Source organism: Rhinatrema bivittatum, chromosome 9 (assembly GCF_901001135.1).
Source record: "Rhinatrema bivittatum chromosome 9, aRhiBiv1.1, whole genome shotgun sequence".
NCBI classification, from domain to species: domain Eukaryota; kingdom Metazoa; phylum Chordata; class Amphibia; order Gymnophiona; family Rhinatrematidae; genus Rhinatrema; species Rhinatrema bivittatum.
In genome coordinates, this window is record NC_042623.1 from 181,839,039 (window position 1) to 181,864,431 (window position 25,393).

Genomic DNA, 25,393 nt, shown 5'->3' on the forward strand with positions numbered 1-25,393 from the left:
TCCTCAGCACTTGGTCTAATCTTATGAAAAGGTGGCAAAATTAAAAAAAAAAATCTATACCCAAGAGGCAATGATTCTACAGGTATAGACAGTTACATTCATATATTGGGGAAAAACTAGGCATAACCCTCCCAAGTCATTCCAGAAAAATTAAAAAAATAAAACCACACAAACATAGTCTCACTTGTTCTGCCTTTCCCAGGTCACACAGTTTTTCTGTTGTAGCACCAAATTATCTTTTAGAATATTTCCACTATGTACTTCTAATTTCAATCAGAAATCTCATCCTGATAAAGCATGGTGTTGAAAAGAAGTAAAAAAACCTTTTCAAAACAGTGAAAATATAATGTATATCTAATTAGGCAATTGTATAAAAAAAATTAAGTTCTAGACGCAAGGCAAATATTAAGTAAATATATGAAAATAACCAATTCTTTACAGAAATCAGATTGTTCATAGTGTTTATGGAAGGGGAAGCCGAACAATAGAAGGATGGTTAAAAGAAACAATTGACCAGAGTACCAAGCTATCTCTTGCACAGATCCATTTTTACAAATCAATTTAGATTTGATGAAAATAACTTCTGTCCCTTCATTTTTATCAAAGGTCCTAAGTTTTCTTTTTCCTTCTCAATAAAGAAGGCTGTGCTGATTGATAAAGGGGATGGAACAGCTCCCCTATGAAGAAAGACTAAAGAGGTTAGGACCTTTACTACCTTACTAGCATCAGTAGCATGTGATATACTTAGTTTTTGGGTACTTGCCAGGTTCTTATGGCCTGGATTGGTCACTGTTGGAAACAGGATGCTGGGCTTGATGGACCCTTGGTCTGACCCAGTATGGCATGTTCTTATCTTAGAAGGATTAGAAAACCAATGCATAGATGCTACAAGCTAAACACTTCCATTTGACCCTTTTAGCTAGTCTGGCCCAACCTTCTTAACATGTTACATATAGAGAATTTTATAGCTGACTTTAAGGAAAACTGTTGGATGAACACAAAATAATCCTTTTTAACCAGCTTGCTGTATTGTCACAACCACAGGAGTGAGAGAGCAGGGGTTTCTTAGCTTCTCTAATCCTGCTGCTGCTGTTCTTTACCCTTCCTCCAGCTTATTCTGTGCTTTATTTCATTTTCTGTTTCCTTTCTCATCTTCTGCTGTCCTCAACAGAATGGCTTTGAGCCTCATTTTATCTTTGAGGTTGACAATAACACCAATACCGTTAAAAGGAAGCCGAAGAGAGACAAACAGGTGAAGAGCATGTGCATAATCGCTGTTGTAATGTCTCTTGTCCTGTGCATGAGGTTTTTTTTCCCCTTAATATCTCTTTGTTCAAGATGAGCAGTTCACTGTAATCTCAGGCCATGTGCCCATGTTCAGCAGCAAATGGACAGATTCTTCCATAGCTTTCTGGTAAGGTTTAAAGCCTTTTCTCCATGGACAGGTACAACAAAGCAGCCACACAAGTTGGGTGGCATCATCCTACGGCGCACTGTCCGTCCTTTCTCTCTCTCTCCCAGCCCAGAAAGTTCTGTATCTTCAAGGTATGAGCAGGTGTTCCTACACGAATGCTGCCGCACGCTTGTCCTTCAATCTTGTTTTGTCTGCTTTGCAAACAGTTAACGACTCTTACCTCAGTCGTAATTTTAAAAAATCCCAGAAGAGAAACTTCAAAAGATCCGAATGTCAAAGAATTATTCCAGATGGTTTAAACCAATTCTTTTTCAGAGAGAAATGGAAGAACCCCATTTAAATTTTGTGAAAATTGCTGGCACAAAATGGCTTCAGCAGACCAGTACAGCCAATAGATTGGGATGGGAGTATGATAATTCAAATTGCAGCCTGTACAATAAGAATGTGGGGATTGAAACATCATAAAAAAAGAAGGTCCCCATCAATGGGTAGTTCCACTTCAGAAAGATCAAAGAGTAAGTCATCAGTACAGAGACAGAAATGGTGCAGAGCCATCGACACCATAAAACGGAGTGGATTGGAAGGGAACTTCCTCCCTCTTCCCCTCTCCTCCCTGACCCCTAAATTCTCTTACCATCCCTGATTTTTTTTTATTTTTATTTACTTACTGCTCCTCTGGAACAGAAGTAAACTTTGCATGCCGGCCAGCTTCTGGTGCATGCTTCCCTGGGACAGCATCTAATGGTGCCTGCCCAGACCACCCCACGCCCCACCCCTTTTACTTGGCCCGGCACTTCTGCGCGTAACCCCCAATTTTTATGTGCGCGGACCTTTTAAAATTGGCTCGTAAGCTTCCTGTATCTTATTTCATGGACCAAAGACAAACTGTCATGGAGTGGGTAATCAGCTTGATGGGGGATTTTCCCAACAGGGGCAAGGCCAGACTCTAGGGCAAAGCAGGACAGGGTCGTCTTCCTGACTGCCACCTCCCTCTTGGGTGGAGCCCACAGGTTCTGGTGGCCAGCAGGGCTTTCAGGGAGTAGTACATGACAAGCAGAGTTCAGATGAAGTCAAAGCAAGTGGTCTAGGAGTCAGTGAGCACACAATGTCAGGATCCAAGCAGGAGGGTCAGGGCAGGCAGTGAACAGATGAAATCAGGGTCCAAGCAGGAGGTTTGGGCAGGCAACAAACGAGCAATGTCAAGGCCAGAGACAGTCCAGGTCAGCAATAAGATCAGTTTTAAGAAAAGCAAGGCAAGATAGCAAAGGGAACTAGCTGGGAGCCGGGGACTGGCACAGGAGACTAGGGCTGGAACTGAAGGACAGGCCGGGGACTGGAACTAGAGGCCAGGCCTGGGGCCAAAGGCAGGAACTGAAACGTGGAGGCAAGGCAGATGAGGAAGATGAGCTGGAACTGAAGGCCCACAAGGAGGACCGAGCAAGGCCAGACAGGGCAGGAAAGGCAAAGGCAGAAGCTTTAGCTGTAATGCCAGCAGGTAATGGCATCGGAGAAGTTGTAAAGTGAGTGGTCAATAGCTTGGAGGCTGCAAATACAAACAGTGGCTAGGAAGCTATGAATACCACCTGGAGCAGGGTATCACCCAGTATAACAGGGTTAGGGTCCGTTCTGGGAAGAGCAAAGACTGGAGCAGCAAGTACTGGGCTCATTGACTTTGCAGGCAGCATGGTCCAGGTCCTGGAGACTGTAAAGGCTGCTTGGACTGTGGTCTTGGAGTTTACAACAAAACAGGAGCTGCTAGAATGGAGTCCACCTGGTGCTGAGCCATAGATCCAGGCTCTATCTGGAGCAGAATTTCCAGAGAGCAAGCTGGCTCAGTCTGGTACTGAGGCATGGCAGAAACTGGTGCAGCTTGTATGGGGGGTATTGCAGAAACTGGTCCCTTGATGGCAGGACAGAGGCACTTGACATCTCAGAACACAAAATTTCAGATTTTGAAGGAACAGCAGCCTGGATCGGATGACTGGACTGGAGTAGTTAGTCGGAGTCTCCAGGTATGCCATGACATTCACAACACGGCCAGGAATGAGGACAGGTTTAGTCAAAGCTGCTTTACCTAAAAAGGCACGGGCTACCTTGTTAGTTGTTAGAACAGTTTTTTCAAGATAGTTTTAGCATGAGGCATAGTGTCCAGAAGACTAGTATGGCTCCAGGCATCTGGTATTGGAGAAGATATCCCTAAAAAGTCAGTAGATATCCTATCTGGGGGAGATAAATTGTTTGGAGACAAAATTAACAAAACAGTGGAAGCCAATAAAAAATCAAACCACAGCACTTCAGTTGTCATCTGCTTCATAAATGTATACTTCCTCGTAAAAACAGTATCGACAGAACACACAAAGAAAATCTTACTACTACATGCACAAAAGAAGCTACATCCCTAATGCATATTATAGACAACATTCGATAACATTACCACAGCTTTAGCAACCACTACAGCAAATGCAGTAATTACAACCAAGACAAAGGGGTCAGGTCCAACAACATCAAAGACAGACTCAGCAGGATTTTAACTCTTGGAAAGAATATGATCAAAACTCATTTCTAAACATAAAAGTAGAGGGGACAGGCTAAAAATTTTCAAAGAACAGTAGTCTCATCACTACGGACAAATGGGTGTTAAAATTCATTCATCAAGGATATTGCTTGAATTTTGAAAACCTTTCACCTCAAAACCCTCTTATCAACATTTAAAATTATAACTGAAGGTATTAACCCGAGAGCTAAAAGCCCTTTTATAATCAAAAGCAATTCAGCCAGTCCACAAGGTGAACAGGGGAAGGGATTTTATTCCAGATGCTCCCTAATCCCCAAGAAAACTGGAGATCCTTGTCCCTTCAAAAGAAGGAGAAATACAGTATGACTTCATTAACTATCATCTTTCAACTTCATTAGCAACAGAACTAGTTGACCCCACTAGATCTCAAATATACTTATGTGCATATTCAAATCAACAAGAAACACAGGATGTACTTAAGATTTGCCCTTCAGGAATACCATTATCAATACAGAACACTTCCCTTCAGCTTGGCAGCTGCTCTGAAAGTTTTCACCTAGTGCCTATCACTATAGCTACCCATCTAAGGAAGCAAAATTTGCTAGTGTTTCCATACCTAGACTGGCTAATATCAAGTATATTTTAAAGAAACACTATAAAAGATACACATTAAGTCATGAAAACGAAACCTTGGATTTCTAGTGAGTTACAAGAAATCCAACTTGGTTTCAACTCAGATTGGACTTCAGAAGTGCAAATGAAGATATGATCAAAAGGAAGGCCTACCTTTCCAGCCGCAAAGCAAGTAAACAAGACGCTGATACAGTCCTTATTTCAGACCAGTTGGATTACAATGTAAAGATATATGAAAGTATTGGGGAATATGTCTTCAACAGTTTATGACTTTAGCAAGACTCAAGGCATGCACAGAGGCACCTGAAAAAATCCAATTGGAATCAACACCTCCAATCACAAGATTCTAATAACAGAAGAACTTCTTGACTCCCTAAAGTGGTGAACAGAAACAAAGAATCTGGTGTCAGGTTAAAGCATACATACCTTGCAAATACAGAAAATTTTGACAATGGATTCTTTAAACCAAGGGTGGGGAGTGACTTTGAACAAAGCAAGAGTTAAGACTTCATATCAATACTTTAGAAATGAAATCAGGTCTATAATGGTTTTTAAGTATTCCAGACTTCACTGAAGAAGAAGACTTTCAATTTTGCATAGACAACCAAGTAGCAGTGTTTTATATAAACAAACAGAAAGGAAAAATTTCTTACCAGCTATGGAAGAAAACAATGAACATTTGAAAGTTAGTGATTGAAAAGAAAATTCAAATCTCAGCTATCTCCTGGGGAAAGACAATATCCTAGCAGACTATATCCAAGCTGCAAGGAAGCTGGGGCAAAGAAGAAGCTTTATGGGCCATCCTAAAAAAAAGATGATGGGGCATCCCTTTTTATAGGCATGGTTTACTGGCCTCTAAATCAAATGGAAGTACTAGACAGATCTGGTTGAAGACATCCAAAATTCCCTTCTGCGGAATCTAACAGTAGTAGAGAGATAGTGGATGCTCTACAAGAGGCTCTGTTCAAACAAATGGTAATGGAGCCTACGAGGGAGGGAACTATACTTCATTTAGTGCTCACTAATGGAGATAAAGTCTCTAATGTCCAGGTGGGTGCCCACCTCAGCACCAGTGATCATCAAACGGTATGGTTTCATATAACTAATACGATATGGAGAAGTCACACAAAGACCCGGGCTTTGAGTTTCAAAAACACCAACTTTGTTGAAATGGAGAAGTACCTGGAGAAAGAACTAGAAGGCTGGGAGAAAATGAGAGATGTGGAACAACAGTGGGACAACCTAAAAGGAGCAATTACTGATGTGACTAATATAAATGTTAGAAAAGTAAAGAAAAGCAAGAAAAGAATGAAACCTATCTGGTTCACAAAGGAGGTGACTGACAAAATAAAAGATAAAAGAACAGCATTTAAGAAATATAAAGGATCCCAAAGGGAAGATCACAAGGTAGAATATCTGGTAAAACTGAGGGAGATGAAGAAAGAAATCAAGAAAGTAAAAAGTCAAGCGGAAGACAGGATTGCCAAAGAGGTAAAGAGAGGTGACAAAACATTTTTCAGATACATCAGTGAAAGGAGAAAAGTCCAAAGTGGTATAGTGAAATTGAAAGGTGAAAAGGATCAATGGGTGGAAACAGATGAAGAAATGGCAGAAATGTTAAATGAATACTTCAGTTCGATGTTCACTCAAGAAGACCCCGGAGAAGGACCGTCACTAGTAAACGAGAAACTGCACAAGTGGACACTCAAAGATGACATGCTACAGAACCTCTTCATCCATTGGAGAACACCGACCATAGATCTCTTCTTATCACCATTTGATCACAAGCAACAACGGTATTGCTCCAAGAGACCAACCAATCAAGCACTGGCATTGGATGCATTTATCGTACCATGGAACTGCCTCCCATATGCATTCCCACCAATTCTCTTAACCAGGACTGTTCTCAAATTGAGCAAAGACAAGGGAGCAATGATTCTAATGCCACCATTTCGGCCATGCCAGAATTTGTTCCCTTGGCTTCACAGGCTTTCAGTAGTTTACCTATCAGATTGCTATTGATAGCAAATCTCTTAACCCAATACATAGGAACAGTATTTATTTATTTGCCATTTCCATCCCAAACTAATCTTTAGCTCTTAACAGCCTAGATGTTGAAATTGAATTAATTCAAAAACTTTAGCTCTCTCAAGCGGCAATTAAACCATTCACTAAGATCATATAACTATAAGTGAACAAGATTTGTTCATTATCATTGAACATGGCGAATAGACCCCCATTCTTGTGCCATTCCACAGTTGCTTGATTACTTAATGGATCTTATAAAGTTGGGTTGAAAGTATAACTTCATACAAGAACATCTTAAGAACCATTGCAGCTTATCAGCATAATAAGGGGCCAGACGATTTGCATCAGCTGGTAGTCTCTAGATTTATTAAGAAACGTTATAATTTAAAGCCTCTAATCAAAATGCTGCCACCACCACAGTGGGATTTAAATATAGTGCTTTAGCAGCTAATGAAGTTGCCTAACAAACCTATGGTGAAAGTAGACTGTAATGATCCTGGCTGCAGAGTGCCCCTCCTTCCTGCAGGGGCCTCAGTGGACTGCAGTTTGAACTGCGCAGACTTGCCTAGAAGGCACTTAAGGCAGATGAAATTTAATGTGGATAAGTACAAGGTGATGCATATAGGGAGAAATAACCCATGCTATAGTTACACAATGTTAGGTTCCATATTAGGAGCTACCACCCAAGAAAGAGATCCATGCGTCATAGTGGCTAACACATTGAAATTGTCTGTTCAGTGTGCTGCGGCAGTCAAAAAAGCAAACAGAATGTTGAGAATTATTAGAAAGGGAATGGTGAATAAAACGGAAAATGTCATAATGCCTCTGTATCGCTCCCTGGTGAGACCGCACCTTGAATACTGTGTACAATTCTGGTCACCGCATCTCAAAAAAGATATAGTTGTGATGAAGGTACAGAGAAGGGTGACCAAAATGATAAAGAGAATGGAACAGCTCCCCTATGAGGAAAGACTAAAGAGGTTAGGACTTTTCAGCTTGGAGAAGAGACAGCTGAGGGGGGGATATCATAGAGGTGTTTAAAATCATAAGAGGTCTAGAACGGGTAAATGTGAATCAGTAATTTACTCTTTCGGAAATTTTATATATATATATATATATATATATATATATATAATTATAATTATATAATACTGGATAATTCTTAGCTTTCATCCATTAAAATCTCTCCCGGTCTGAAAAAAAAACAAAAAAACGAATCCCGTTTACAGCAGGAGCCCCGGTGGCTGCGACATCGCCCCCTTAACGAATTCCAGATACCGAGATAAAAATAAAATGCTTTCTTCCATCTTTGTAGTTTGGGGGGATTTTTTTTTTTTTTCTCCCCTTTCTAACGATGTTGGTGTTGCTCTTCTCCTCAATCCTTTCCTAGGCTCTCATTTCCGTTTTGCTTAACCTTTTCTGTAGTGCTACGCGATGCGTGCAGCACTAGACGGCCTGTCGGCCTTGAACCTTCCCACCCTGGCAATCTCCTCCAGCTTGTCGCTGTTTGCCCCCACCACGTTGAAAGGGTGGGGGTGGGGCTGGGGGGAAGAGAGCTCTGGACGCGCCGTGTGCTTCCCCCGCCCCTCGTCTCGTGCTAACCGTCAGGATGGGGGGGCCTCTCGCCGTCTGAGTCCGAGGGCCTCCACAGTGGGAATCCCGTCCGTCCTCACTCGGTGCCGCTGCCCAGTGAGGCCTCGTGTTGGAGAACCACGTTCGGTGCCGTTCGTTCGGGTTCGTGCTTGACCAGCTTGGTGCAGCCGGCTCGCCCTCCTGTCCCGTCGGTGGGAGGAGAGAGACAGTTTCCCAGCATCTTTATGTTCTCTGCCAGACAGCGGTGCTTCTCCCATCCCTGTCTTTTGTTTAATAAATAAATAAATGTATACATGACGTCACTAACATCGGACAGTTAAGACAGCCTCAACACCGGGAGTCGCGCGCCGAAGGGGCGCGACAAAGGGGGCTCTCCCCTTTGTGCACCCCTTTGTGCAAACCTTTGTGTATATGTAAAAATGTATTTTTATGTTTCCTTTAACTAAGCTGTTTCATTGTATTCGACTAAGGAATTTTTTCCTGCTTTTTCTGTTTCACTGTAAACCGGCATGATTTGCATTTAATGCAAGAATGTCGGTATATAAAAGTTATAAATAAATAAATAAACTGTATTTCAGTTTGACTCAGGACAAGTACTCTGCCTTCATGCTATTTTCTGGTGATTTCTAGGGACACTGAGGCTCACAAAGTCCAATGGTCACACTGTTCCTAGAAACACACCTACAGACAAAATACAAAACAAAGATGCTGGGATCACCAATCGGTTGCAAAGACACAGCTAATGAACTGAAAAATGTATTAACACACAATTGGAGCAATGAACACAAAAAGATTAAATTTTCATACAGCCAACAAGTAAAATAACAAGTATTCATAAGGTTAACACTATCTAGACAAGTTTCACTTTATTTAGCCAGTGCCCAAGGAGGTTTGGGGTAGGCTGTTCTAACTAGGTTATGTGGAGCAGGAACAGGTCACAGATCTACTTCCTCTGCACTCCAGTCAAGACTGCAGAGAGCTAGCAGATTTGGGACTATGTCAGGAGGACCAGTCGGGGCACAAAGTAGTCGTTTTCTGACCAATGTTACAATCTTATAACTTCCTGAGAATCAGTAGTAATTTTCTAAATAAAATACCAGGTCAGGTCCAGTAGCAGCATCCACCTTCCTTAGTTTCTTAATAGTGAAAAGGAAGCAAGTTCAGAACAGTTCCGGATTGATGGCATGACAGAAAATCACTTCTGCTGAGGATACTGGGGAACATGCTGTCCAAGCCTCAATTTGAATTAGTCTTACTAATCGCTTTCTTTTACTGCTTGTAAGAAAATGCAATCAATCAAGTAATAAACTAAACTAGTGTTGTGTGGGTCCAGAGAATACCTGCAGGCTACTGTAAGGAAAGGAGTTCTCTGAGCAAAACAAGGAATCACAGTGCATATAAAACACTTTCCCACCTCCACTCACATAACACCCAATCCACTCACTACCCAACCCCAGTAGGTGGGGTGGGAGACTCTGATCCCAGGTCACCCAGTACTGGGTGAGAGAGCCTCCAGTTTGTTTTCAAATCAGTGGTTAGAGTTGTGAGTTAAAATATCTGCCACCTTCAGCCATTGAAATTAAATGTTCTTCTGTTTTAGCACAAGTTTACTTCCAATTTAACATACACTTTTGTGTGCTGTGCATCTCATTTGCTTATTACAACGGAAGTAAAGTTCAATTTACCACAATAAGGAAAAAAAAAAATCACTAAAAATTTAGTGCTGATATTTGTGGTCTTATTCATCGGATTAAATATAATTAGAGTTTGATTTGTAGGTTAGAAGGTATGAAGGTTTTATTTTCTGCTGGAATTTACAATAATTTTCCTTATTGTTTGTATTATGTGTTTGGTCCTTTCAGACATGTCTTGATGTATAATTTGTTAAATGAATAAATATATATTTAAAAAAAAAATCATTGAAGTACACAAGCCTTCTCACCAGCATCAAAGTGGATTACATTTCCTTTTATATATATTAAAAAAATATATATATGTATATTGTGTTCTGGATGGAAGACAGGGAGTATCCCACAAGAATGGGCATTGTAACAGTTTCTTGAGGACAGAGCAAAAGAAGCCACAAGTGTTTAGATAAAGTAGTGAGAGCAGCAGGCTGAGAACCAGGGAAGTGAGGGTTCAAATCCTGCTTCTCACTGATGTTTGTTGTGACCTGGAGAAAGTCACTTCAGCCTCTATTACCTGAAGTACAAACTTGGATTGTAAGCAGCAACAGCAGAGAAATTCCTACTATGCCTCAGTATAATTTGCCTTCAGCTCAAGTTTAGAAAAAGCAAATAATTAAATCTAAAATCCAAATCTTTATGTGCTAGCCTTCAGCTTTCTTTCAATCTGAATTTTGCCCTGTTTTTATAAGTACACGAAGATCCTAAATAAATCAAGAATTGGATACACGGAATGCAAGTGTCATGGGTTTGTGGACCTAGATCTAGACAGCTTGTCTTTAACGAGGCATTGGCAGTGCTGCTGTATAGGCCTTAGTGTAAGATTGATTTATAGATAATTAAACTCGATACTGCTATCAATCTGCTGTAATAGTGGCTTAATGTGCAGTTGTTAGGTACAATGGATTTTCACAGAGCAGAAATGTGGGTGATCTAAAGCATAATTGATGATGACAGAAAACTCAATTTTGTTCATCAGTCGAATCAGGTATTAAGGATGTGTACCAGCTGTAGATGCTTGTCAGATTTTCTCATTTTCCTCTTTGTACTACTATCTAATCTAGATAAGCAAACAAATTCCCTACCTTAATCCAACACTCTGCTTTGTAATAATGTAAATCATCATAATTAGGTTATCGCCCAAAAATCTGGCTGCCAAGGAACCTGAGCACCATCAACCTGTCAGCACTGGGGAGGTGTAGCCTGCTGATATGAACCCAGCCATTCCATTGCCATGGTGCTGCTAGGTCTTACTTCTGGAATTGATGCACATGATTTTTGGAGGGTAGTTGCTACCCCCTGGCCAACTGTGTCATTAGTTGTGTTTTCTTTATTCTCTTCGCTTTCCTTACCACCTAACCTGACAACATTGACCTAGCAGGTTTCTGGGGAGTTGTAGCCTCCTGAATGCAGCCTGGTTACTCCTTTACGTGAATCCAGTTTGCATGCAGGAGGAAGTCAACTTGGTTATACCTTCATCACTATCTTTGTTGTCTGACAAGGGGAGAAAATAGTAAAGCTGAAAGCAAACCCAAGATACCCAGAAACAAAGGCAGCATTGAGAAATCTAAACTAGAGCCATGCCACCTGGTTCCCCCTTTATTCCTTCTTAGGCAATTGCAAGTGCGCTGTTTGTGTGTCGCTTTACACTTCATCCATTTCCTGTGGATACTAGAAAGAGAAGGTGGCACACATTTCCCATTTACATGTCCATCCAAACACGAGTGTAAAACTGGTGGTGTTTCATCAGGATATCATGATACACTCATGGAAGAAAGTCTTCCTGTTCATCCCCTCAACCAAACCGTATGTCCCTAGGTAAGTCTCTTACCCTTGTCCCAAAGAGTGTTTACTTGGAGTGTGCTTCAGCCTTTGTATGTGGTGTCTTCTCCCATGTTTCATTATTTACATGCCAGTCGCACTTGCACAGCTGGTCACACCTCTTGCTTTGGACTGACCCTTTGTACTTATACTTATTTATCTACAGAGTGATGACCGACCTGCCGTCTCACCAGCTTCACCCACTTCCCAATCAGGTAAGGGGTAGGGAAAGAGAGGCTGACTAATGATAAAAAAGGGTACAAAAAATCTGACTTCAGGCATCACGTCACCCTCCGTTGCCTCAGGTACAAACTTACAGGCTAATGCAATACAGTGCTCTCAGCTTGCCGCAGGGATAAACGCGTGTTTTGGATGCGCTACAATAACTCCCCATGCAATAATGGGATTAGTGCATCCAAAACGTGCATCCAAACCAACGCGTAGCTAATAGCACTCATTACGTGTAAATGCCATGTTGATGAGGCTGTTAGCTACTACCCACAATGCAAAAAAAAAAATCACTATGCACCCGATGTGCATGTTTTAACATGCAAAAGTTATTGCCAGCCCGGAGCTGGTGTTATACGCTCCAAGCTGCCACAAGAAAGCCAAAAATACTGCTTTTCTGTGAGAAACCATAGGAAGCAGCATGAAAAAAAAAGACACTCAATTTGCAAGTGTCCGTTTTTTCCTAACCCGTGGCTGTGCATGGATTAGGAAAACTGACACTCATTAATTGAGCGTCCGTTTTCCGAACCGGCACACAGCCACATCTCCTGGGCAGCCAATGCCATGGACGCATTAAGGACTCTCAATTTCTCCCTAGTGCGGCCTTTTTAGCCCTGCAGCTCATTTGCGTAGAGCATTGGGCGCCCAGGAAAGGAGGATGTGCATACATTGAGGAAACATGCACCCAGTTTGGATGCATGTCTTTTCACACTTGGTATTGCATCGGCTTGATGGATTGTGAGCCCTCTGGGGACAGGGAAATAACTCTTCAAAAAGACAGAAATGGAGGGGGAATACTTTACAAATGCTAAGTTAGTGTGTCTGGTGCTGCGTATACTAGGATTATAATCCACTTTTTTTGGGCTATGACCCTATAAATACACCAAGTTAATCAAAAGTGAACACTCCGAAATTTTTTGATTTTACTATTTTTTGTTTTTTAGATGCAATTAAAACGTCTCTTGTATATAGTATTAAAACCTTAACTTTCTTATCTCTCATTAAGTGCTCTCTTGTGACCATTCCGGTAATGAGTGAATCACAACTTATACATTCAGGCGGCTCCACTATGCTCACAGAGGCTGGTCGGCAGTATTATACTGATGTTTTAAAATTATCCCAACACTGACAGCTTTTTGACATTCTGTCTGCTTCAGGGTTAGAGGGTACTTAAGAAACATAAAGTATAAAATAAATCTTAATGAAAATCGCAAATTATACAGATAATCACTATCCTGCTTGAAACAATCTAGAGTAGTAGAGACTTACTTGTCGCTGAATACGTTGTTCATCATGGCCGCCATCTCTCGAAGCTCCTCACTGTCTTCCTTCATTTAAAGAAGAAGCAGGGACCAAACAAAGCTTACCTTAACTTTACTGTAATGTGATTGGAAGTTTTTCAAAACCTCTTGTACACGTCATTGATGAACCTATAAAGTACACTCAAAAGCTGTATCGAAGTGAATATAATTTAAAAAAAAAATTGTTTCAAAGAATTGTTCCGAAAAATTATATTTGTCAAAAAAGACATTTGATATCCATCTCACATCAGCGTACCTGTTACTCGTGTCACTATCCAGATGCTCAATGCTTCATTTTAACCGTACAGTATATCTACTAAGAGAGGAATTAATACCACTATCGGTACATCCAATTTTTGTCATCGAATACAACTCTGGTGCACACTAAGATAGTGTGCACCAGACACACTATCTTAGCATTTCTGTCTTTCTGAAGAGTTTCTAGAGGGTGGCATTTGCCCTTTTTGGTGGATGACAGGAAAATAACTATAGTATCTGAATGTAATCCATTTTGAAATGCTGAAAAGTGACATATACAGTAAAATAAATGTATAGTACAGGGATGGCCAACTCCGGTCAGGTTTTCAGGATATCCACAACGAGTAAGCATGAGACAAGTTTGCAAGCACTGCCTTCATCGTATGCAAATCTGTCTCATTCATGTTCATTGTAGATATCCTGAAAACCAGGATTGTGTGTGGCACTTGAAGACTATTAGTCACCCGTGTGATAGTATGCTGGGACCCCACACAGTGTGTGCAGTTTGCTGATCCGATTCTTGAAGCTTGGAACAGTCTCTTTACAGAGCATGAAGTAAATACATATACCCCCATAACTACTATCTTGACATATAGGCCGATGTTATATCATGCGCTGAGCCTAGTGCACAGGCTAACAAGCTCTTGGATGTGCTAGGCTAACACCCAATGCAATAAGGGATTAGCGTGTCCAAAACATGCGTCCAAACCAGCGTATTGCTAATAGCACTCATCACATGTAAATACATGTAGATGAGGCTATTAGCTGTTACCCTCTCCCCGGTGCAAAAAATCACTGTGCGCCCAATGCACACATTTTAATATGGAAAACTTAGCAGCGCTCCAAGCCATCTTAAAAAAAAAAAGAATACTGCTTTTCTGTGGTTCCTCCTAATTAGTAGTGTCCCAACACTAAGTAGGAGGAATCACAAGAAGGAACATAAAAAAAAATGTTACTGGCGGTCAGGATAAGGAAACGGACGCCCATTAATTAATTGAGCATCTTTTTCCTAACCCGTGGTGCGAGTGGGTTAGGAAAACAGACGCTCATTAATTGAGCGTCCGTTTTCCTAACTTGTGCACAGCCACTTCTCCTGGCGCCTGATGCCATGGATGCACTAGGGACACACAATTTATCCCTAGCGCAACCCCTCATTTAAGTAATGCATCACGCGCCCAGGAGAGGTGGCTGGGCATGTGTTATGAGAGCGGGCATTCTCCTAGGGCAAGTAGGATGGTAGTCCTCACATATGGGTGACATCATCAGAACTTTGGCACACTGAGCATGCCACTGTCTTTGCAGCCATTCGGGGTACCCCTTCAGTCTATTTCTTTCCGCGGAGCAGTTGCCTTGTGGTAGTGGAGATCTGCTCTGTTTTCAGAGGGGGTTTTTTTTTTTTAGTCGCCTTGCGTGAGGTCCTCCTTTGATTCTCCCCCCCCCCCCCCAGTCAGTGGGGCGACATGGTAAGTTTCTTTCTTCGCGGTCTGTTCCGGGGCTTTTTTTTTGCCGTTGGTGTCCATTCGGCACCGCCCACTCTCCGGCATGGCTTCTTCTGGTTTCCAGCGGTGCTCCCAGTGCCCGCGGACCATATCTTTAACTGATCTGCATGAAGTTTGTATTCTCTGCCTCGGGGCATTGCACAATGTTTGGGGTTGCCATCTCTGTGACCAGATGACTCCCAAGGGTTGTGGAGCTCGTCTTGACAAAATGGAGAAGCTGTTCGACTCCAAAAAGTTGAGGCCCTCCACATCTGCCTCTGGCGTGTTGACACCACGGAGTCAATGGGATCCCTTGGACACCAAACCTTCGGTATCCACCCCTCCTCTGGCTCCTTTTCCCAATAGGGGAGCCGGGGATTGACCGGTGTCTGTGTCCTCCCACTCCAAGACGTCGGACTCTTTGCCTTCCTTGGAGCCGAGGAAAGACTGGGCCGAGCACCAGAGATCCAGGAAGCACAGTCACCGGTCGCCATCAGGGCATGGCTCTGATTCCGGGTCGGCGAAGGCATCAGCCATGCTGCCCCCAAAGCAGCCCCGTGGAGACCTTGCTCCATCCTCTGTTGTTCCCGGTAGTCCAAGGTGCTCCCCATCGATCCCCATGTTGGTGCCTGGCACCGGTCCCCCTCATTCCAAGGGAGGACCTGGTGGTGCCTGCTTCTCCTCCACCTGCCCTGTCGACGGCGGCTTTCGAAGAGGAGCTGGATCTCAGGGTGCAATCAGCGGTGCACCACACCCTTAAGGGCATTGAGCTGCAGGCCTATTGGTACCTTCACCGATGCTGGAGCCCACTTCCTTGATCCAGGTACCGCAGCTGGAATGCCTTAATGTCTTACTCAGCATCCTCCCCACACAGCCGGTGCCCGGGGGTTCCTCGGTCCCCCAGTGGCCTTTGGTGCCTCCCCCCTCGGGGGCTATACTGATTCCAGGCTCCTCTGAGGAGGGGAAGACCTGGTGCTTCTGGGGTCTCTGGTACCCATCTTGCCTCTACCAGCTCCGGCACCAGGCCCTTCGGGTGCCTTGCTGCCATTGATGCCCTCGGTGCCTTCGGTTCCCCCCATTCTCCCGAGGCCCAGGCCATGGGCAGTCAGCATGGGTCCTCCACTCACCTCCCCTGGTGATCTTAGCAAGAATGAAGCCCCATATGACCCATGGGGTGACAATACTTCTGAGTCCTCCTCTGTTGTTTCGGAGGATGTTCTTTTGGAATCATCTCTCCCGGAGGAGGGACGTCTGTCCCCTCCTGAGGACCTGACCTTTATGAGGTTTGTACTCACCATGGCAGAGTCTTTTCCGTTTCAGCTGCTCATGGAAGTGGATGCTAGGCATCACATGCTGGAGAGGTGCTCCAGTTTGTGGATGCTCCGAAAGAGGTGGTAGCTGTGCCTGTGCACAACATCTTCAAAGAGTTGCTCCTGCATATCTGGGAGCATCCCATCTCTGTCCCCAGTAAACAGGAAAGCCAGTGTTGTTTACTTGGTCCAGATGTCCATTGGATTTGAGTGTTGTCAGCTCCCCCACCAGTCATTGGTGGTGGAATCCGCCCTCAAGAAGGCGAAACGTTCCTGGAGCCATCCGCCCCTCCGGGCCGGGACCATTGGGAATGGGACATACTTGGTAGGAAGGTGTACCAAGGGGCGATGTTAATAGCCCGTATCACTTCCTACCTATTATATACGACGCAATACTCCTGGAACCTCTGGAAGACTGTCCAGGAGCTGGTGGAAAGCCTCCCTCAACAGCAGCAGAATGCGTTCCCTGTACGTACCCGGATCAGTCCAGACACCTGGGTTGAGACTCCGCACCAGCAGATGGAGACAGAGCAAAACTTGTCGGGCTTCCCTACATATAGTAAGGTGCCACTCACAGCCCTTCAGTCTTACTCTGTCTCCAGCAGATGGGGCAGGGTCACTCACAGCCTCTGGGATCCCCTGGGTGTTTGTTAGTCAGGGGGTTTTTGTTCTTGGTTTGTTTTTAGTCTGGTTAGGTTAAAAAAAAAACAAAAAAAAACAATTGTAATACATTTTAGAAGAAGCCACGGACGGTGCAGCAGTCTCCCTCGTCCTGGAGCCTCCCAGGGGGGTTGGAAGGTTCTGAGGGGGCCATCCCCCCCTGGTTGAGGCCGCTGCTGAGGGTCGAGGACCCGGCCTGTCTCAGGCAGCAGCGTCGGGGGTGACACCGGGAAGCCCAGTTCACTCACCCCCGCCGGAGCAGAACCTCAGGACCAGGGACAGCGCAAGTTAAAAAAAAAAAAAAAAAAAAAGTCTGTTTTTGTTTTACAGAGTAAGACTGAGGGGCTGTGAGTGGCACCTTACTATATGTAGGGAAGCCCGACAGGTTTTGCTCTGTCTCCATCTGCTGGTGCGGACATGCTTGGTAGGAAGGTGTACCAAGGGGCGATGTTAATAGCCCGTATCACTTCCTACCTATTATATATGACGCAATACTCCTGGAACCTCTGGAAGACGGTCCAGGAGCTGGCGGAAAGCCTCCCTCAACAGCAGCAGGATGCGTTCTTGACACTCATCCAACAGGGCTTCAAATGTGAGAAGCACGAGGTACGTTCCACATATGATGTGTTTAAGGCGTTGGCCTGAGTGGACGCAGTGGGCATTGGAACCCACAGGATGGCCTGGTTCTGGGCCTCAGTCTCTGGCCGGAGGTCTAAGATAGGCTTGCGGACCTCCCCTGTACAGGAGAAGAACCTCTTTGGGGATAAGGACTGAGATGCCATAGCCCAGTTGAAAGACCATCATGAGACCCTCCAGCATCTTTCTGTTAGCATGTCTGACCCTCCGTCCTCGGCCAGAAGGTCAGTGAGGCAAGGGTCCTGTCGATCCTTTTACCGCCAGAGGAAGTACTATCCTCTGGTTTCCCATGGACACTTGCAGCGGGTCCTCTCCAGTGGCCATCCCAGGCAGCCGCAGATGCCTAAACCCCAGCCAGCACCTCCAGCCAAGCCCTGCTATGGGGTTTTGGCTGGCGGGGAGGCAATGTAAGTCCACTCTCCATACCCTCAGAGCCAGATCCACCAGAGGGGGGCCATCTGTGCCTCTCTGCATCACTGGTTAATGATCACGACGGATCAGTGGGTCCTCTTATCATTCGCTGAGGATATTGCTTGAACTTCGTGAGTGTGCCCAGGGACATCCCACCGTGCCCCTCCTGGAGTCAGTCTCTCCACTAGGAGGTCCTGCTGTTCGAGCTCTCCGCCCTTCTCCTTTCCAGAGCGGTCGAGCTGGTACCTTGAGGGCAACAGGGGACAGGGTTTTACTCTTGATATTTCCTCATTCTGAAGAGAACCCGTAGACTCCATCCCATTTTGGATTTGAGGGCTCTCAATCGTTTTCTCAAGTGGGAGAAGTTCATGGTCTCCCTTGGCACTCTGATCCCCCCTCTTGCAGGGGGGAGACTGGCTTTGCTCCCTTGATCTCAAGGTCGCATATGTGCACATCGAAGACGCAAGAAGTCATCGGAGATATCTCTGCTTCCTAGTGGGCTCCAGGCATTTTCAGTACAGAGTGCTGCCGTTTGGCCTCGCCTCTGCACCACGTGTATTCCCCAAATTCCTGGCCCCAGTGGTGACACATCAGCACCAGCTAGGGGCTCAAGTGTTTCTCTACTTGGACGACTGGCTCATCGAGAGCAGTTCTCAGCAGGGGACGAGTCAGTCCTTGTGCCTCACTGTTCAGGTGTTGGAGTCTCTCGGTTCATTATCAGCTACCCAAAATCTCATCTGACTCCATCCTTGCACCTGGATTTCATTGGTGCCCACCTAGACCCAGCGGAGGGCAAGGCCTTTTTGCCTTGTGAACGAGCGCTTGCCTTAGCAAACATGGTGAGCCTGATGTGTCGGAGTCCGTGGGTCACTGCCTATCGTATGCTCTGCCTCCTGGGCCACATGGCAGCTACGGTCCATGTCACCCCCTTTGCCCATTTACACATGTGCAGGACACAGTGGACCCTTCGCTCCCAGTGGAGTCAGGCCCCCCAGGACCCCAAGGTGCATGTCTGTGTTACACCGCCACTCCAGCTCTCTCTGGCCTGCTGGGAGGACCTAACCAATCTGGAGCAGGGAGTCTCTTTTCAGTCCCCCTCCTCCCAAGTTGTCCTCACTACCAATACCTCCACCCTGAGGTGGGGTGCCCACCTGGGGGGGGGGGCTCCGTACCCAGGGACTGTGATCGGCTCAGGAGGCTCAATGTCAAATCAATTGTCTGGAGCTTTGTGCAATCCGGTAGAGCCTGTGGGAATTCCGGGACCGCTTATTGCCAATTCGGTCCTCATCCAGACAGAGAACTAGGTGGCAATGTGGTATATCAACAAACAGGGAAGAACGGGATCGTTCCCCCTGTGCCAGGAAGTGGTTCGGATTTGGTCCTGGGCCCCTCTCTCAGCAGATGTCCCTTCGGGCAGTCTACCTGGCGGGGATGGAGAATTTAGTGGTGGACCGCCTTAGTTGGGCTTTTCAGCCCCACGAATGGTCTCTAGACCCAGTGGTAGCGGACAAAATCTTTCATCTTTGGGGCACCCCGGACATAGATCCTTTTGCCTCCCCTGAAAACAACAAGGTGGAGGTCTTTTGCTCCCTCCACTGGGGGTACGGCAAACCAGCCTTGGACGCCTTTGCCCGTCACTGGGGCGAGGAGCTCCTGTATGCGTATCCTCCTCTCCTGCTGCTATTGAAGATACTCCTGAAGCTCCAGCAGGATGGGGAATCCATGATCCTCATACCCCCCATTGGCCAGATCAGGCTTGGTTTCCGCTCCTCCAGGACCTCTCAATCCGAGACCCAATCAATCTGGGCACCTCCCCGACCCTGGTAACTCAGGATCGAGGGCAGTTACGACATCCGAATCTCAGGGCTCTGTCTCTGACAACATGGATATTGAGAGGCTAGTTTTACGGTTTCTCCCTCTGACTGATGGGGTCTCCCGAGTTTTGGTCGCCTCCAGGAAGCCTTCGACTAGAAAGTCATATTGCCTGAAGTGGAAATGGTTTCACATGTGGTGTGTGCAGCAATGATTGGACCAGTTTACCTGCTCTGTCCCGAAGCTCTTGGACTACCTGTTGCACCTATCGGAGTCTAGTCTAAAAACCAACTCTGTCAGGGTGCATCTGAGTGCCATTGGGTCTTGTCTTATCCTGGAGTGGATGGTGTGCCCATCTCAGCACACCCTTTGGTCGGATGGTTCATGCACGGTCTGCTTCATTTAAAGCCTCCTTTGCATCCTCCACCTGTGTCCTGGGCCCTTAATGTGTTCCTGGCCCACCTTATAAAGGGAACCCTTTGAGCCCATGCGCTTGTGTGACATGAAGTTTCTGTCCTGGAAGGTAGTCATCTTGGTTGCAGTCCTCTCAGTGCACTGGGTCAGCGGGCGTCAGGCGCTGGTGATGTACCCCACCTTATATGAAGATCTTCCATGATAGAGTGGTCCTCCGCACTCACCCTAAGTTCTTGCCTAAGGTGGTGTCAGACTTTCATCTGAACTAGTCTTATCATCCTGTCTACCTTCTTCCCGCAGCCGCATTTGCACCCGGGAGAAAGGTCCTTGCATACTTTGGATTATAAGAGGCATTCTACCTGGAAAGACCAGCAGGCCATAGACAGTCCATGCAACTCTTCATTTCGTTTGATAAAAACAGACTGGGAGTTGCTGGAGCCAAATACACACTATCTACTTGGCTAGCAGCCTGCATCTCCTTCTGCTACGCACAAGCAGGCCTGCAGCTTGACAGTCATGTTAAGGCTCACTCTGTCTAGGCCATGGCAGCTTCGGTGCTTAACCTACGTGAAGTCCCTGTGACGGAAATCTGCAGGGATGTAACGTGGAGTTCCCCCCCATACGTTTGCAGCTCACTATTGCTTGGACAGGGATGGCCGGCAGGATAGCAGATATGGCCAATCTGTCCTCCATAACCTTTTTCGCCTAGGGCCCTGTTTTTTGGTTTCCGGCTATCTTCTCTGTGTCCAACAGCACCTAGGTTGTTGTGCCCGTTGGCACCTGTTTGGTGTCTGTTGGTCCGCTCTGTTCGGAGACAGCCTACAGCTAGGTATTCACTCATATGTGAAGACTACCTTCCTGCTTGTCCTAGGAGAAAGTAGAGTTGCTTACCTGTAATAGATGTTCTCCTAGAACAGCAGGATGTTAGTCCTCATGACACCCGCCTCCCCGTGGAGTTGGGTTTCTTTTCAAGTTTATTATTTTATTTTTATGATTCCCTGTAATGAGAATGAAGGGGGACCCCGCAAGGCCGCACGGATAATGGCATGCTGGGCATGCTCAGTGTGCCAGTCAAAGTTCCAGAAACTTTGACTGAAGTTTTCCTTGCTAGGCTCTCTGATGATGTCACCCATATGTGAGGACTAACATCCTGCTGTCCTAGAAGAACACCTGTTACAAGTAAGCAACTCTGCTCTCAATCATGAGCACCCATTTTACGTGAGCCAAGATTGCATCGACCTGCTAATGTTTAAGATCACTTGTCAATGAACATCTGGGTTCTACAGCTGGACACCAAATTGCAAAATTACTTTTGGCCTGAAATTCATGTTGCAGTGAAAATTGTTGTGTGCTTTCGCTGTAATGAAAGGCAGCACAAGATCTGAGGTACTACGTTCACCTCCACTTGGGGATAAATTGCTTCCCAAAAAAGTAATGCATACTTAATTTCCTTCCTTTACTTGGGAGTACGTTGTTTCTGTGCTATATTCCTCCGACATTATTAGACAGTGACTGGAAGATTATCTGCTGTCGTGAGCAGGAAGAGCTTGATTTCCAGTCCATGTTTTTTGGATAATGATGAAAAAAATGTATTGATTTGACAGATGTTTGATTTGGATGTTCTGAGAATTAGAGCAGGCAGAGGAAGACAGTGCAAGTGTCTCCCTGCCCCAGAGATGAGAGGAAACTGGAGGGTTTGTGTCGGGCATGGAAAACCTTTGATAGGCGCTGTGCTGTCACCACTTGGAATATAAGGAATGTGTTTGTAAAATGCCCCCTGAGCAACATTCACTTGGGAGGTAATTTTCAAAAGTATTTACATGCTTAAAGCTGAGTTTTACACATGTAAGTCCATGTTAAGCGCATAAATGCAGTTTTGAAAATTGCTTCAATAGTATGTTACATTTCTGCGTGTAATTCTTTTGAAAATTACCTCCTTATTGTATGGGCTTAATATCTCGTTATTTCTTTCAGTACTGCATTCCTGACATAATGTTCTTGATGCTCACTAGTCTTCTATTGCTTCTTACTGATTTTTCTCTTTGCCTATTCTCCCTTCCCCCCCCCCTTATTATTTTTTTCTTCATGATGGTTTAGTGCACCTGTCCCCGCCATTCCCTGGTTTTGCAGCTCCTCCATCCTATGGAGGGTCCCCCCACCGACCTGAGAGCTTCCTATTCCGAGCTGCTGGAAGGGATGATGGAAAGAAAGGTAGGTATAAGAGCATGGAAGACATTACTCACAACCCAAGAGAAAGGAGTGTAGTTGCTAGTCCCATTGCAAATGACATGTTTGTTCAGGGAAGACAGGGTCCTGCAGACCTGCCTGTGGCCAATACTGCAACATTTAAGAGGTGAGGGAGGAGGAGAGATCACTGTGAAGGAAGAGGAGAATGGTACTGCTGTCCATCAAGTTGCACCTTCCTCTGATTGTGTAACATCCATTTTACATGACAGTTCAGAGGAAGATGAAAAACACTGTACATCGGTAATCAATTCTGCAATAGTGAAAACAATTCCTTCCTGACTCTAAAATGTTTTAATCAGTTCAGAACAGGCAGAGCTCTATGTGTGGGTCTCAGTGATCCAAATGCATGACTTTTGTCTCTTTAATCTTTACCACATTTTTATCACTCAAACTTTTAGATCACTCCTTATTTTTGTAGTCCGTCAAGTATCCACTCAGTTGTAGATCTTAGTGTCATCTGCAAACTCGGGTACAAATTTAGGGGTTCAGTGTAATAAGCCCTGCATTAAGACTGTGCTGAAATTCACTGCACATTTTATTTTTTAACACAGACACAAAAAAATAATTTAACACCCAAAGCAGTAAGCAAATAGTATACTAATGCATTAGGTGTTTAAAAAAAAAAATGCACGAACATAAAAATGTGTGCACACAAGCCTCAGTTAAAATAAGTGCTTAGCCCAGGCTGAATGAACATTTTAATTCAGGTGGCGGGGGAGTTTCTCGGGTAGGATTTTGTGCAAGTAAGACTTTTGTGCTCACAAAAATGCTTTCAGCACAGAAAACAATTTTTGTGTCCATAAATCATATTTATGTGCAAAAACATGCTTTGTGTGCTGAGCATGTTTTCTGCAAATAAATCCAGACTGCAGATCACAGCACCAGAACTCCGCTTCTGCCTGTAGATTAACACTAGTGCCGTAAATTTTACTCCACCTCTGACTAGGAGTGAAACTTCCAGTGCTTCCTGTTCATACCCCAGATCAGCCCGGATTCATGGGTTTAGCCTCCCTACCAGCAGATGGAGACAGAAGAAAAGCTTTACTCATGCTGCCGTGTAACCCAGTGTGCCATCTGCAATCCCTCATTCTCTGTACGTACCAGGATCAGTCCAGACGCTGGGTTATGTCCCCCATCCAGCAGATGGAGTCAGACAAGGCTTCGGAGAGTGCTGCCATATTAACCAGTGCACCCTCTGTAAGTCCTCAGTATCTTTCTGACTCCAGCAGATAGGAGTAGGGGAACCTTGTGCTTCCCCTGTCTGGAGGATATTTCCTCCTCTGTACTATTTCTTTATTTTGTCTCTCTGAGGTCGGATCAAGTTGTTTAAAAAAAAAAAAAATAAAGTAAAGAAAGTTTTAGTTTCTATGTTTGGAGGTTTGTGTGACTTGCAGGTAGTGCTGTCTGGTCTCACCTCTTCCTCCCCCATTCCTCCCTCTGTGGGGTAAGTTGTAATTTTGATTTTCCAGTCAATTTCTTCATTTCTTACAGGTTTTGGTTGCATACAGTTATCAGAGAGGTGGATGCTGGTGGCGCCAGTCTCTTCCCCCCCCCCCCCCGCCGCGTCCTGCCCTGCGGCCCCGAGACGCACATTCCCCGAGGCCGCTGCAGCAAAGAGGTCACATTCCTCTACTGCCGATTACCAGGGGCAGAGGTGTAGCAGAGGCGTCTTCCTGCTCCCCACGGCACGTTTTCTGCCAGCCCCGTAGCAGCTCACCCCCCCCCCCCCCCCCCCCCCGTCACCTCCGAGCATGCCGCGGCCGTCCCGATGCTTGGCGTGCGGCGAACCGGGGTCGTGGTTGTCCTGCGAGGGTCTGTGTTCTAGGTGCCTCCCTGGTGGGGAGGGCACCTCCATGCCACCGGATCGACTGTCTTTGCGCGCTTCAGCGCGCCTCAGGCAACAGGTGCCGGCCCCGTCTCTGCTTTCAGCGGGAATGGCGGCCATCTTGGAAACAGAGGAGCGCGTGCAGCAGCCATCAGAGGAAGACTGGGAGGATTTCATTGATATTCCCCCACCGATCTTGACTCCGGTTCCATCGCTAGTCCCCCCGGGACCCTCGGGAGACTTCTCTACAACCCCCGGCCCCCCAGCTTTTTCGGCGGATTTCATTGTGCTCATGCACAATGCTTATTTACAATGACTGGAACATCCCGGGGTTCCCTCGCTAGGACCACTGCCAGCCAAGGCCCCCTGGTTATCAGATCCTCATTCGGGGGCCCAGGACACAGCGGGGGGGACACCAGGGACCCCCCCCCATGGGGTCCCCAGGGTACATTTTGCCCTCCCGGCGGGAGGGGCAGGCTGTTTCCCAGATCTGGGGGAGGGATCCGCTGTCACTACATCTGGATGATCCTGTCCTGGCAGCGCAACTGGAAGGAGATGACCCACGGGTTCTCCATATCTTTCAGAAAGAAGAGTTAGACGCTCTAATCCCACATATCCTGCAGGAGCTGGACATCGAGCCACCCCTTGATCCGCCAGGACCCTCCACTCCAGTCGTGGCCTCATCCAGCAAGAAGGGGGACCCAGTTCTAGCTGGCCTGCGCCCATTGTCCTGGGCTTTTCCCACCCATCCCACCTTTCTCCAGCTATTGGCTAGGGAATGGGATATTCCTGAGGCCTCCCTCAAGGTCGGAAGGGCAATTTAAAAGCTATATCCTCTCCCCGAGGATTTCCTGGAGCTCCTCAAGGTTCCAAAGGTGGACTCAGTGGTTTCGGCGGTTACCAAGAGGATAACAATCCCGGTTACTGGGGGCACGGCCCTGCGGGACCTACAAGATAGGAAGCTGGAAGTCTATCACAAGAGGGTCTTTGAGGTCTCGGCTTTGGGAGTCCACGCTGCCATTTGTAGTTCACTAGCGCAGAGGGCAGGACTCCGTTGGGTCCAGCAACTCCTCACTTCTCAGGACCTGCTGCCGAAGCAAACCAGGCGGACTGCCTGGAGGCCG

The 25,393-nt window shown here is 45.8% G+C and overlaps 1 protein-coding gene across 3 annotated transcripts in view; it reads left to right on the plus strand.

Moving 5' to 3' along the window:
* Positions 1–25,393, plus strand: part of LRCH3 (leucine rich repeats and calponin homology domain containing 3) — a 225,848-nt gene that overhangs the window by 178,502 nt on the left and 21,953 nt on the right. For 2 of the 3 annotated variants that reach the window (XM_029615406.1, XM_029615407.1), the window contains exons 16-18: positions 1,172–1,252; positions 11,856–11,904; positions 22,295–22,408. In XM_029615406.1, the coding sequence (XP_029471266.1) occupies positions 1,172–1,252; positions 11,856–11,904; positions 22,295–22,408 (244 nt within the window). The remainder of the gene's footprint in view (positions 1–1,171; positions 1,253–11,855; positions 11,905–22,294; positions 22,409–25,393) is intronic. The other variant, XM_029615408.1, reaches the window with a different exon arrangement.